At 38.6% G+C, this 13,316-nt stretch overlaps 1 protein-coding gene across 4 annotated transcripts in view; it reads right to left on the bottom strand.

The window, feature by feature from the left end:
• Positions 1–13,316, bottom strand: part of Ctnna2 (catenin alpha 2) — a 983,267-nt gene that overhangs the window by 749,851 nt on the left and 220,100 nt on the right. For all 4 annotated transcript variants that reach the window (XM_071601249.1, XM_027943787.3, XM_027943788.2 and 1 more), the window contains exon 3: positions 8,667–8,833. In XM_071601249.1, the coding sequence (XP_071457350.1) occupies positions 8,667–8,833 (167 nt within the window). The remainder of the gene's footprint in view (positions 1–8,666; positions 8,834–13,316) is intronic.

Here is a 13,316-nt window from a genome sequence, read left to right as displayed (position 1 = left end):
CGGACTGAGACCTCTAAAACCACAAACCCTAAATAAACTTTTCCTCCTCTAAGTTGTTCTTGTCATGTATTTTGGTCATGGGAACTAACACAAGGCTTTCTTGTATCCTGGAATATTTTCAGATGGCAGGGGACTCAGAAGAAGTGAAAGGAAAGCTGTAGGCATGCAGGCAGGACACGGGTGGCAGGCTGTCACACTAGCTCCAGGAAGCATGACAGTGTCAGTGGCAAAGTCCTTTGAAAAGGAGGCACTTAGTTTTGGGTTGGGGAACAGTTTCCAGCAAGCAGACGTTAAGTTACACCTGAGAAACAGCTGTGTTATACCACCCCATTCAAAGTAGCCTGAAGATCTTGGGCATTACAGAAACCATTCTTGTCCCACAAGGTGGTCTAGATGATGAACACTGAAGTGAGAACTCTGTCGAACCAGGTGTTCCTGTCCTTCATATTTGCAGCCAGTGCATAAACAAAGCTGAAAAGACTTTAAGTTCTAGAAAAGACATTAAGGTTGGTTGTTTAATTATTGTGTTTATATATTATTTTCAGAGCTCATCACTTCAAATTCCTAAATGTCTTCTCAGTGGTTTGTTAAAAAAAAGAACCCCCATCTCCAATTTGAAACAAGCCTGCCCCGCTGCCACTATTATTTGATCTAAAGCTGTGTCAGATTTCCTGAGATGGAATCTTGGAAATCAGTCTTTAATTTTCCTCATTGAAACTACGCTTATTTATTTAACATAAAAGAAAGTAGTCTGATAATTCATTTTTCATTAATTACATGAAACACCTCCCAAAAGGCACGCAGACATATGGGCATGGGGACAGTGTTGAGCTGAGAAGTCAGATCCCGCCCCTCCTGCACTGTGTGAGTCTCTGTTCCCCAGTGGACAGTCAGTGCCCACACCCAAGCTTCAAATCATGGCTGCTATGATCAGCATTTCTACTGACACAAACTGACCACATTCCGGATTCCTCCTGTTGATATGTAGAGGACTGAATTTTAAGTGACAATGGTGAAACTATTTAATAAGTCACAAATAATTTTCTTGTTAGGGTCTGGTTAAACAAATAAATTTTAAAAATATCTATCTTGGATATAGAAATTGGCCAAGTGAAGCATGAACTTAAGACCTTACAGGTAACTGTGGGGCTTATTTAGTCCTATGCTGTAATTTAATCACTAATACTTCAGCATTATCACACTTTATCTTTTTGTCTCCTAAAGATAAGTTAGTCTTCTTGATTAAATTTTCTCTTTCCTTGTTAACAAATGAAGAGTAAAACAATTTCATCAGAAAACAAGACTGATTAAACGCTAGTTTCATTATTCTTGAAGCCCATAACCATAATATAGTTTGTGATATATTTCCAAGTTATTTTCAGTTTGTACAAGAAAAATGACAACAGCCAGAGTCATCAAGTGCTTAGGCTGTACCAGACATTGTTCTAAGTGGTTTACATAAATCTAATTCAGTCTCTCAAAGCAGCTCTTTGATGCTTCCCTCAGTCCCACTTCACAGTGCAAATACCAAGATGGGACCGTGACTAATTCAAACTGCCAGAGACCTCACAGCCAACAAGTGCAGGCACCTGCCTTGAAGTTCAGGTAGTTTGCTCTAGAGCTCCTACTTTTACCTCCTGGCCTGTGCTGCATCAATTTCCCAGAGAGGCTGGGTTTAGAAAGCTGATGAACTTTAGGAATGGATTATACAGATTTGCTAATGATGAAGACTCACTAAGAACTCTGCCCTATCCAATCAGCCTCCACATTTTCCTCACTATTTCTTACCATCTCTAAACCTGGCCTCTTTTGTCACGTCATACATCACCATTCCTTTGGCTTTTCATCATTCACTAAGCAGGATAATTTCAACAATATCTTAACCTGGGATCATACCTCTTCAATTCCTTTTCCTCACTGATAACAAAAATTTATCTAAATCACAATCTGATTCTTAAGCTTAGCACCACTCAGTGGCTGCCCTTAATACACGGAGCACAATCCCAAGGCCCTCCACAGCTAGATCTCTCCATACAATCTTGTTGCCTCTCCTCTCATTCCCGCTGTGTTTCAATGCTCCTACAGCAAGGGCAGCTTCCCCAGCACCAGGTGGTCAGCAGTATCCTTCTTTACGATTCCCTTGGGCAATTCGGCAGCAGAGTGCTTTCATTGAGACACCTGTCTGTGATCAGTTTTCCTCAACACTATAAAGAGCGATTCTGGGAAAGTTCTACTTGACTGTGTGCAGGCCTAGTGACTTCTGCATCATCCAGTGACCCACAGCCATGCCTTCCAACATCTGTCTCTCAGCCTGGTAGGTGTGGGTACCCTCAAGAGTGCTCTGACTAAACCCTAGGGCTAGTGCTGGTCCTCCTATCTGACATTCCTACATTTCATAGAGGACTCTACTTTTTAACAGCTGATCTCTTGTTATTCTATTGTACTATTAGAGTTAAGAATACTTATGTTGAAGTTCCCTGTTCAAATTACTGTAATGGCTTCACTCTCATTTTTGGACAGGATCATACATCCCCATCTCTTGATGGGGCCAACTCTTTCCAGATACCTCTAATTATCAGGCTCCAGTTTGAGACTTAGACTTAGGAGTCTGCACAGTGAAAAGCAGATTCCACTGAGTTCAGTGAGACCTAGTCTTGAATCTTCCTCTTCCAGCCCCATCATACCTCCTGAATTGCCCAACAATACAATTTGATGGAGCTGACATTTCCAGGTTGGGGTTCCTGGGGAAGCTAAGTTCTAAGGTAAAAAGTCAGCATGTGCCATTTTCTCTCTAAATAAATAATCTGGATACTCACATGACTCAGAAGCCAATTAAGGTTAACAACACTGTGGAACTTTTGTTTGAGTTAAAAAGAAAGAAAATCTCCCCTTTCATATTATCCTTAGTCTAGGAGCAAATAGCTTTCAGAATGGTTGTCAACCAGCTTTAGATCATATGAACAGGGTCTACCAAGAATAGCACCTTCAGCAAGGAAAAGGAGATAGAAAACTGGTCTTTGCCACATTTTTTTTTTTGGCGGGGGGAGGGGGTACTGAGGATTGAACCCAGCAGTGCTTAACCACTGAGCCACATCTCCAGCCCTATTATTATTATTATTTCTATTATGATTTTTATAATTATTTTATTTTGAGACAGAGTCCTGCTGAGTTGCTTAGGCCCTTGCTAAGTTCTGTGGCTGGCTTTAAACTTGTGATCCTCCTGCCTTAGCCTCCCAAACTACTGGGATTTCAAGGATGTGCCACAGTGCCCAGCTTTTCTGTCACATCTTTAAATCTTGTTCAAAACTCACCAGAAACTATTGCCTCTGGACTCTTAGTTTGGTGAGCAAATATATGCCCTTTAAAAAAAAACAGGTTGAGTTAGTTTTTTTTCAATTATTTACAAAAGAAAGCATCCTAACTATATTTGTCTTCTGAGTAAGAATGTTCACACAATGTTCACACATCTCCAATACACATTACTCTACATTTTTTCCCACTTTTTAAAAAATTTATGTGTTCTTTTTAGTTACACATGACCATAGAATGTATTTGGACCTATCATATATACATGGAGTATAACTTCCCATTTTGTAGTTGTACATTATTTGGAGTTAGTGTTCATATATTCATATATGAACATAAGAAAGTTATGTCTGATTCATTCTACTGCCTTTCCTACAGCACTTTCTTAATGTCTCTTCCCCTACCCTAGAAAGCTCTTGCCAAGTCATCTTTACATATATATCACAATGTTTCACATACACCAAGTACCCAATACATATTTCTTGAAAAAAAAAACTGAGTGAATTGTGAACAGTTTAGCTGCATGAAGTTAATGCCATGGTAGAGCTGACAGAAACAATATGCTAAGAAACTAGGGTCGTAATTTTTTACTTTTTTTTAATAGGGTGCTGAGGATTGAACCCAATGCATCACACATGCTAGGAAAGTGCTCTGCCACTGAGCCACAGCCCCAGGTAGGGTCGTAATTTTTTTATACTTATAATTAGAGACAAGGCTATTTTATACAAATTGTTCTTCAGGCAAAAAAAAAAGCTACATTCTAGCTTTAGGAATAAATGGAAGACTAGTGAGAAATAATAAGTTACTGGGGCTTTATGCAGGACTATTTGACGCTAACATAAAAAGCACTGGTAATCCTAAGATTGGCCTGTATCATCAATGATCCTAAACAACGGGACAGCAGAATTTGATTTGGCCTCTGATAGCCACTAATCAATTCTGACTCTTTCAAGACATTGACTAAGTGGTTATTGTATCATATTTTGTTATTCTATTTTCTAGAGAGAAATTCTGTGATATTAAAGAATGACATTATTCCAGGGCCCGAGGACAGAAAAAAAGGTGACTATTTTCTCTGGCATATACATGTCTTGATGTGTTCATATGTAATGCTATCACTCATACTAATAACAGACAAAATAATATGATTACATTAATTCAGTGTCTAGGGCAAATAAATATCCCTCTTCATGATCACTGATTGAAATGCAGAATTTCATTAAAATTGTGAAGTGCCACATATCACCCTAACACACTAACAATGCCAACTGATTGTGGGATATACCAGGTGTCTGGCTAGGGAATCACTCACCAGGAACTTCAGCAATGAAAGTGATTATAATTCAGTATTTTAATAGTGTCTGATAGACAAAAGATTATATGAGGCTTTCTGGGTTGGGGAACTGCAATTGGGGTTTACATATGTGTTATTCCCCACAAGTGATGTAATGAAAGAAAGTTCGATTATGAGAGGTGTAACCTAATTGGTGGATTAATCCAATGACATGGATTAACTGGGCAGTGACTCTATGCAGATCTGGTGTGACTGGATGAAATATGTCATTGGGGGTATGCCTTTTGGGTTTATATTTTGTCCTTGGTGAGCACAGCTCTCCCTTTCCTTCTTGGCTGCCATGTCCTGAGCTGCTTTCTTCCTCCATGCCCTTCCACCATGATGTTCTACCTCACGTTGAGCTATAGAGTCAGTTGACCATGGACTGAATCTCTGAAACTGTAAGCCAAAATAAACCTTTACTCTTCAAGTTGTTCTTGTCAGGTATTTTGGTCACAGTGACTCAAAAGATGACTGAAACAGTAACTATATGTCAAGCTACATGTCAAAGCTCTGTGTGGCTTTGGAACTATATGTCACCCACTGTTTCATCACTGTCCTTCTGGATTTGAAACAACAAAAGCTGCAGCAAAAACTTTTTGAAGTCATATGAAGCTCAGTTTAACACCCTAAAAAGTATTCAATATTAAAGCACAAAAAATGCTTGTATGATAGAACAAGAACATCATATAGACAACTAACATCTCTCTGTGTTAAGTGAGAAGAAACCCTCTGTAGCCACATGAATTTAGGTTTCCAAATATAACTCTAAGAGGGCAGAATGTAAAGACCTATAAACTGTAAAACCAAGTAACTTGAGTAGAACCTCTAATACTTTTCTCATTTTTAGAGGCTGAATGACATATGCTAGTGACTGCTCAATGTGCCAATGATGTCATGTTGGGATGCAGGGCAGAGGGTGAAGATTAGTGTTACAGAAAAATAAATTGATGATTCTCCATCTGCTTGGTGAATTGTTGATGGATAAACATAGATGTACATTTATGATATGAAAGAAATTTCACATATGTTCCTGTAAGTCACTCAGATATGTGAATAATTAATATCTAGAAAGAGCACTAATAAAAATTTGGCATATGGCCTAGAATATAAAAATGAAATACTATGTGTAATGGTTAAAGGTAAAATAGTTACATACCAATTGATGTGGCAGGAAGTTTTATGACTTTTAGGACATTTCTCAATCTGAACTAACAGAAAATCAAAGTCATGACCCTTAAAGCATCATCACTTTTTCCCCATCATCTACATTTTACCCTCCACAAGGTAAAGGAAATTACTGTTCACTGGAAAAAACCTTAATAAAGGTTCATATGATAGTTACTAATTTGCTTCACCAAAACATGTAAAGATACATGATATGTTCTTTATTCTAAGTCAAAAAAACCAATAGAGGCTTCTAATATTTAATGAGAGGGTATGATTCTACAGAAAAGAAACAGTATGATACTAAGCAGAACTGTGCACTATGTTCCTTTATAATGATTTTGTTGACAGAATATCTTTGGGGGGTGGGATGATAGCTTCATGAGATGAAGCCCAGGCTGATCTGAATACCAAAGAGTGACAGAGGCCACAACCTGCATAATGCAGAGATGGCAACAGAAACTGTAGTTCCTCGCTGGCTCCACAAGATAGCAATATTCCACCACTGCTGTTTGCTACAGAGGCTGCAATCTAAGTAGAACAAATGTATTATTTAGTCTACAATCATTTTTAATTTTACTACTGACAGTCTGACAGAACTACTTAATATTGCTGGGTTGACCTTTGCATGATTTTGTGCTAAATCCTTTTTGTTTTTTAAAGCTACCCTTAATCTGCTGTGTGGAGAGGAGAATGCAATTGACTCTAGATTACATGTTGCTGTGATACTATCAGCAGTCAGCACTGGTCAAACAGGTGGGTAGAGTAGGACTGCAGGCACCAACTGGTGCACACATGGTATCACAGGCTCAGATTTAAGAAGCACTTTTCTTGTGGGGACAGATCAGGAAGAATATTGAGCCCTTTATCACCCTAATGTTGTTGAAAAGGACCTTCCACAGCATGACCCATAATGACACACAGGATGCAATATTAATTTCTTTGGGTTTAATCCTACTCTACCCCTAGGGTAATGGAATAGTACCTTTCTGGGAAAATGGACTTTGAAGACTGAATAGACTGTAAGGTGAAATCAAAACCTTTTCTCCCACACACTTGAAAATGAAATTATTTGTAACCTAACAGATGCATGTATCAGAGGCGGGGCTGGAAGAAGGACAGCCAGCACTATAAGTGGTTCCAGTGATTTTACAATCCACACATAGCTACCACTTCCCAAATACTCATTTTGTACCAGACTCTGTGATAACTGCTTCCTCGGAATTTCCCCCATTCGAATCTCTTAATGATCTGAAGGCTACACCACCATTAGCCCCATTTAACAGATGAGATATTTGAGATGCAAAAAGGTTATGTGGTGGTCACAACACAGCTGGAAAGTGGACCCGCATCAAAATGAAGACCACTTAGTCCGACTTCAGTGGTCATGTTGCTGATCATAGTGCTTAACTGGCTCTCAATATCTTCTGAAGTAGGTAAAGTGTCTCCTCGAATCATTCACCCCATCCAGTTTGTAAGAGCCATCTATGGCTTTTGAAGGTCTAATCTGAGAAGAATCTAAGAAAGAGAATGCAAAACAGGTTCTGCTTGGTATTCCCTTGCTCCTCAGGAACCTGCAGGAAAACCACAAAGACCATATAGTTCACTTTATGGTTTATGACTATGGAGATTGGGCTGTAGGACTCGAGTTTAAGATTTTTCAAAATACTGAGGAGTTTATGCCTGACTTAGAAACCTTGGCCTTTTTATTAATGCAGATTCCAGTAAAGACCCTGCCCAAGATTTTTTGACAGACAACACTTACGATTTAATTTAACACTTAAGATATTTCTTGCTCCCTTCTCCTGAACAGATTTGAGAAAGGTGAGGAGAAAACAGGCTTCATTATTCTCTTCCTAACTCATTCATCTCCTCCTCATAACCTGCTTCATTTCATTGACAAAGACAATAAAACTTAGATGTGCTGAAAGGGAACATGAAAAATCTGTAATCCCAGGGCTGGGAGACTAAGCCAGCCAATGATTGGTTCCCCTTTGAACCATAAAAATATAAAAAAAAATTAAAAAAGATCCTGCATTTCCCATCCCATCATCTAAAGACCCATCCCATAAATCCAAGGTTGGTGCCAATTGTCCAGGAACTAAATCCACTGAGGACATGGAAAAGGGCATCTCTTGGCAGAGCAACTGTGCTCAGCATGTTTGTTCAAAGGGTTAAATCTTCGTGGTTGCAATTAAACTGTTTTTAGTAACTAGGAGAACACAAAGGCCCAGCTGTCAAGGTCTGGGGAGATTGCCTTAGTTCCAGTAAAGCCTGTGATCAGGGCAGGATTCCCCTTCCATTAGCAAATTAAAAGAATTAAAAGGAGCCATTATAAGCAAAGCACATGTGGATGGGGTGCACATATTACCACACCATAAAGGTCTCAAATTCCATGTATATTCAGAAGAACCTAGTTGGGATAGATAATAATATATTCAACATATGACCTTTCTAAGGTGGACATAGTTGATCATTTGGTCAGCTACACAGAAGAGCTGGCCATAGCCTCATTTCCACATGGACCAACACCATTCTGAATCCTGAGACGGAATAAAAGCAGGTGCACTGAGTCCAAGATCTATAACCTAAGAATACACCCTTACATATTCCAAGAAGCAAGTATAAATTTAAACTCTGGTTTTGGGGGGATTTTTGTTTGTTTGTTTTTAGAGAAAGAAAACAATCTAAGTAAGCCTTAGATATATTATTCAATTTAATTTTGTTGTTAGAAAAATGAGGTAATATACCATGTGGATGAGTAACCAAGGGATCTATGTCCAACATAGTTCATTGCTATAACACACATGGTCAAGAGGGTCACCCACGTAAAGGAAATTGTTAAGCTCTATATACGTACAATTTTCAGATGAGATAAAAGTCTCATGACATCCGCCATGTCCGCCAAGATGAGTAAGCGTGTTACAGCTGATAGCAAAGCCCTTGCCGCCCTCACCATTGTGCCACGCTTCACCGATGAACATGGGTCATCAGCAAACTCAGAGGAGGCGATCCGCATCGTCTCACCTGGAAGACAAACATGGATAAGAGAGTGGGTATACACAAGACCTCAAGGCTGGTAATCTTAAAGGTTGTGGAGAGACTATATTGTTCTTACTAAAAACTCTGATGACCAGGTGGTCTTCCTGCTACCTCCAACACAACAGAGACCCTTTTATGACAGACAAGCCCATCTGTACATACGGATAGCTACTATCAACAACAACAAAAAAGGTGTATATTTCATACTGAAATGTAAAACTTTTAGAATCAGATATTTAATTCAATTTCTCTAATAGCAGAGATGAAATTGCCCTGAGCTTACCCATCCACTCTCTCAATTTCCCTTGAAACCAGTGGCAATTTTTAGGCAAACTAGCTGATGTTACCAACATCTGAGGGACAAAGTCAACTGCTCCATAGAGGACTTAAAATATTGCCTTCCTTAAGACTGTAGTCTTAGTTGAACTAATAAGACAAGAACAGAGTACATAGAAATCCAAGATCCAGACTTCTAACCATCTTCTGGGAACTTATCCTTTAATATAGAGAACATTTGGAGAGAATTGAACCATCTCAACAAGTGTCATATTTTGTACTCTGCTCTGGAATTGAAAGATGGCTAGGAGCATCCAAGTCTCCAAGAGTTCACAGTCTCATGAGAAAACCGATTTGCAAACACATAATCAGAATACCATTATTGTGTGTCATAGCAGACATAATTCAGAATGTAGGCAATAGGGAGGAATGAGTGAATGACTTATTCAATATGAGAATGGGAGGAGGAAGCTGTTGGATTTCATGATCTACAAAAACTCGGGTTGTGGCTCAGCGGTAGAGAACTCGCCTCACTTGTATGAGGCACTGGGTTCAATTCTCAGCACTGCATATACATAAATGAATAAAATAAAGGTCCATCAACAACTCACACACACACACACATATGAAAAAAAAACAAAAACAAAGAGGTATTCACCAGGAACATAAATGTGAAAAGGGCATTCTGGGCAAATGAATAATGCACTAGGCTCTGAAACTTGGGGCCCCAGACTGACTAGAAAACCACATCTCTCTGTGGAAGTGAACGTAAGGAAGGCAATGGGGGGGCGAGGTGGTAGAGCCTGGAACACCACGTAAAAGGTTTGGAGTGTCTTCTGCCGAGAGGGGAGTGATGTTCATAGACTTTCATTTTTGGAAGATTATTTTAGTTATATGACATAAAATAACCTGGATAGAACATGATTAGCACAGAGAAACCAGTTAACAGGGCAAGAGCAGCTATAGTATGAGACTGCAGCGATGAAGGTCTGGCTCAGAAAATAGAAATATGACACAAAGGGGAGGAAGGAGGTGTTAATGAGACCTTGGTGGCATAAACAATGAATTTGGGGACCAATTCGATGTGGACCCAAAAGGTAAGGTGGAGTTAATGAGGAATAATAACAATACAGGAGTCAAATAGATATTGGTACAAAGAAACCCCAGAAATGAAAAAGAAAAAGGACAATAAATTAACTAGGGATGAGACTGATACTATATCAGTGGGCAAATATCCACCCGGGGAAGAAGGACTGGAAGAAAATGTAAATGAAGATTCATATAGCAAAATATACAAAGGGATATAAAAGTGTCAATAAACTTCAAGAACAGAGTTAATATGACACTATTTAATTTAGGGTAAAACAATATATTCAATATTTTAGTTGAAATGTTATACCTCACCTATTAACCAAAACCTAGCTTATTTAAATAAAGCTAATGATAGCATTGAGAGTCTGTGCATCCTATAATATGTCCTTAGACACAAAGGGAAATTAAAAAAATAATCACTTTACAGTCATGTTAGAACATAATGCAATTCTGTTAGTGTCACAGATATTTAAACCCTTACAGTGATTCTTTTTATACTTGAGGTATGTGGGCATATAAGAAAATATATTGTGCTGTAGGATTTTCCCAATAGGCTATCATCTGCAATGATCATATTGCTATCCAGCTTAGTCTTCATGCACAGGCAGAAATAAAAAGCTTGATACACAATAGCGGTTTCAGAGAAACTTTAAACTTAAATTCTTACACTGGGCCAAATGGTGAATTTTCAAGACATGGCCCTAATGGTGTACACAAAGCTTAAGGTTGAGACTGATGTTAAGGAGATACATATTCAGTCCAGGTGTCCTACCTTTCCCACGGGTTTACATAAAGCTCCTCAGTGTAGCTGGAAAGAACATTGCACACAAAGGCAAATCCAATGAGACACCAAGAGGATACCCACAGGTTAAGCGATACCAACATGTGTAAAGTATTAATGGGCAAGTCAGTTGCTATTGGAATAGAATAAATCTACTTATTCAAGAGAAGAGGAGATGCACTGTGCACAGGAACCTAGGGAGCTACGTGGTTGACCCCAAAATCTGTAGTAGACCACTCAGGTAGGGCTAGCTCCTCCTAGAATGCAGCTCTCCAATGGGAAAGACCAGCCCCATTCCCTCATGGCAAGTGAAGACACTAGCATTACTTGAGGAACCAAGCCCAGTTGAATGGATTTTCTAGTTCAGATTTACATACAGTGGATCATATAATGGCACTTCATACTGATGCTGACCATAACTAACATTTGGTTAGCAATACTGCATCAAAGTGAATAGTTGATAGGCTGTCAATACAGAGCTCTTAGGTGGAGCTAACCTGGAGCCCTTAGCAAGCACCCCTGCAAATAGTCCAGTAGATGTCCATGAGATAGAGAGAGAGTGCAAGAGAGAGCCACATTATAAAATGGAAGTCTGCAAATGGAAAACGCAGGTTAATGTCTGATATTATTCTAAGATAAATAGGAGGTAATTTCTTTCAGTTTAAATTAAAACTAAAAGCTCATTTTAATCAGACACAAATGAATATCCTTAAAGATTCCAAAGAAAAGGCAAGAAACCAGCTGTAACTTTAATGTACCTTATATCCCTATAGTTTTAGAATTACTGAATTAAAACAGAAATCTATATTACCAAATGTTAAGCAAATATATCAGGGTGAAATGAACTATTTTTCCAGAGAACTGCTTTTTCTATAATACTGAACTATTTAGCTGAGAACTAGCATAACCCTGTAGGAATGGAAATGGAGCAGTTAAGAAACGGTAACAGAGATCTGCCTCTCTGTGTGTCCTAATATTCAGTCTCAAGGACTTGATTATAGACCTAACTCAGAGAATTGTCTGGACGGTAAAGCCTGTGCTCTCCTCAAGCCACCAACACCTTCTGGAAAGAAAAACTAACACAACCAAATAAGTAACTAAGGGGTAAAACAATAGTCAACATGTACATACTTATTACAGGATTATTATATAAGTAATATGTCAAATAGACACTTGACATATTTTAACTCATTAATTAAAAAGAAATAAACAAATTTAAGTCACAAAGACCTGGGTTCAGACCCTGACTCCATTCCATCTATTTTTAATAAGTGACCTTGGTGCCTTTCAACCTTTTTGTTTTAGTCCCTCAACTCTAAAATGGGGGTCAAAATAATGGTCTCACAGACTGCTATTTGAGTGGAAATTAAAGATGGTACATTCGAAGCATTAAACACAAGGCCTTCCCCATAATGGAGGCTTACGTGTTATTATCATTAATACCACTATAACCACTATCACCTTAATCTTCCCCAACACAATAAGAATATTTGGCAAACTCCTGGTTATAGATCTGGAAGTGTATTTTTTGGATGATTCTGCTCCTTTGTTTCTTGCTTAAAGGCAAGAATATATCTGCAAAAAAAAATAGAAGAAAAAGAAAAAACAACTTATTGTTTAAAGGCTGAATATGTTTTCTACATGACGCTTGGCTTTTAAATAGATTCTTGATCCAGTTCCTAAACTACTCTGGAGACACTGTGAGGTCTGCAAAAACATGCAGAAGTCTGAGGCAGCACCAACTGTGATATAACACAGGCTTCAGATGATACAGGGAAGAAAGGGTAGTTTACAGAGAACAGAGTACGAGAAGCAGGCTAATCATGTAAGGAGCAAACCATGAACCAAAATGGCATCTACACCATTTGGTTCACCCATTAAAGAATTAGCCTGCAAGAGGGATAAGCTCTCTTTAAATACTCGACCACTGAACTACTGGAAAACTATGAGAAGGAACAAAGAGGGGATGGTGAATGTCTGGGTTCTAATAGGGTAAAGAAACAGGAAACTCAGAGTTGTTTGATAGTCCCAGATGCGGAGGAGGGTTTAACTTATCTTTTCTTTGCGCTCTTTTAGCAATGGAGGGCAGAGGACTTGTCCTTTGGAATCAGATGATCAAATGAAAGAGAAGAAAGATGAAACCACAGAGAAAATGTTGTGAAAAAGAAAGAATAAAAGCAGAGTACAACACAGAAAGCCAAGGAAAGGGAGAAATTTGAATGTAACTCCCACACCTTGTGTGGTGGTACACATTGTCAGGATTAACATTATAAAATAAATATGTGTTTCTTATGAGGATTAAAAAACACAAACAATTAA

This window comes from Marmota flaviventris, chromosome 14, assembly GCF_047511675.1.
Source record: "Marmota flaviventris isolate mMarFla1 chromosome 14, mMarFla1.hap1, whole genome shotgun sequence".
NCBI lineage: Eukaryota > Metazoa > Chordata > Mammalia > Rodentia > Sciuridae > Marmota > Marmota flaviventris.
Note: the sequence above shows the minus strand (reverse complement) of the source record. Positions and strands in the feature narration are given on the sequence as shown.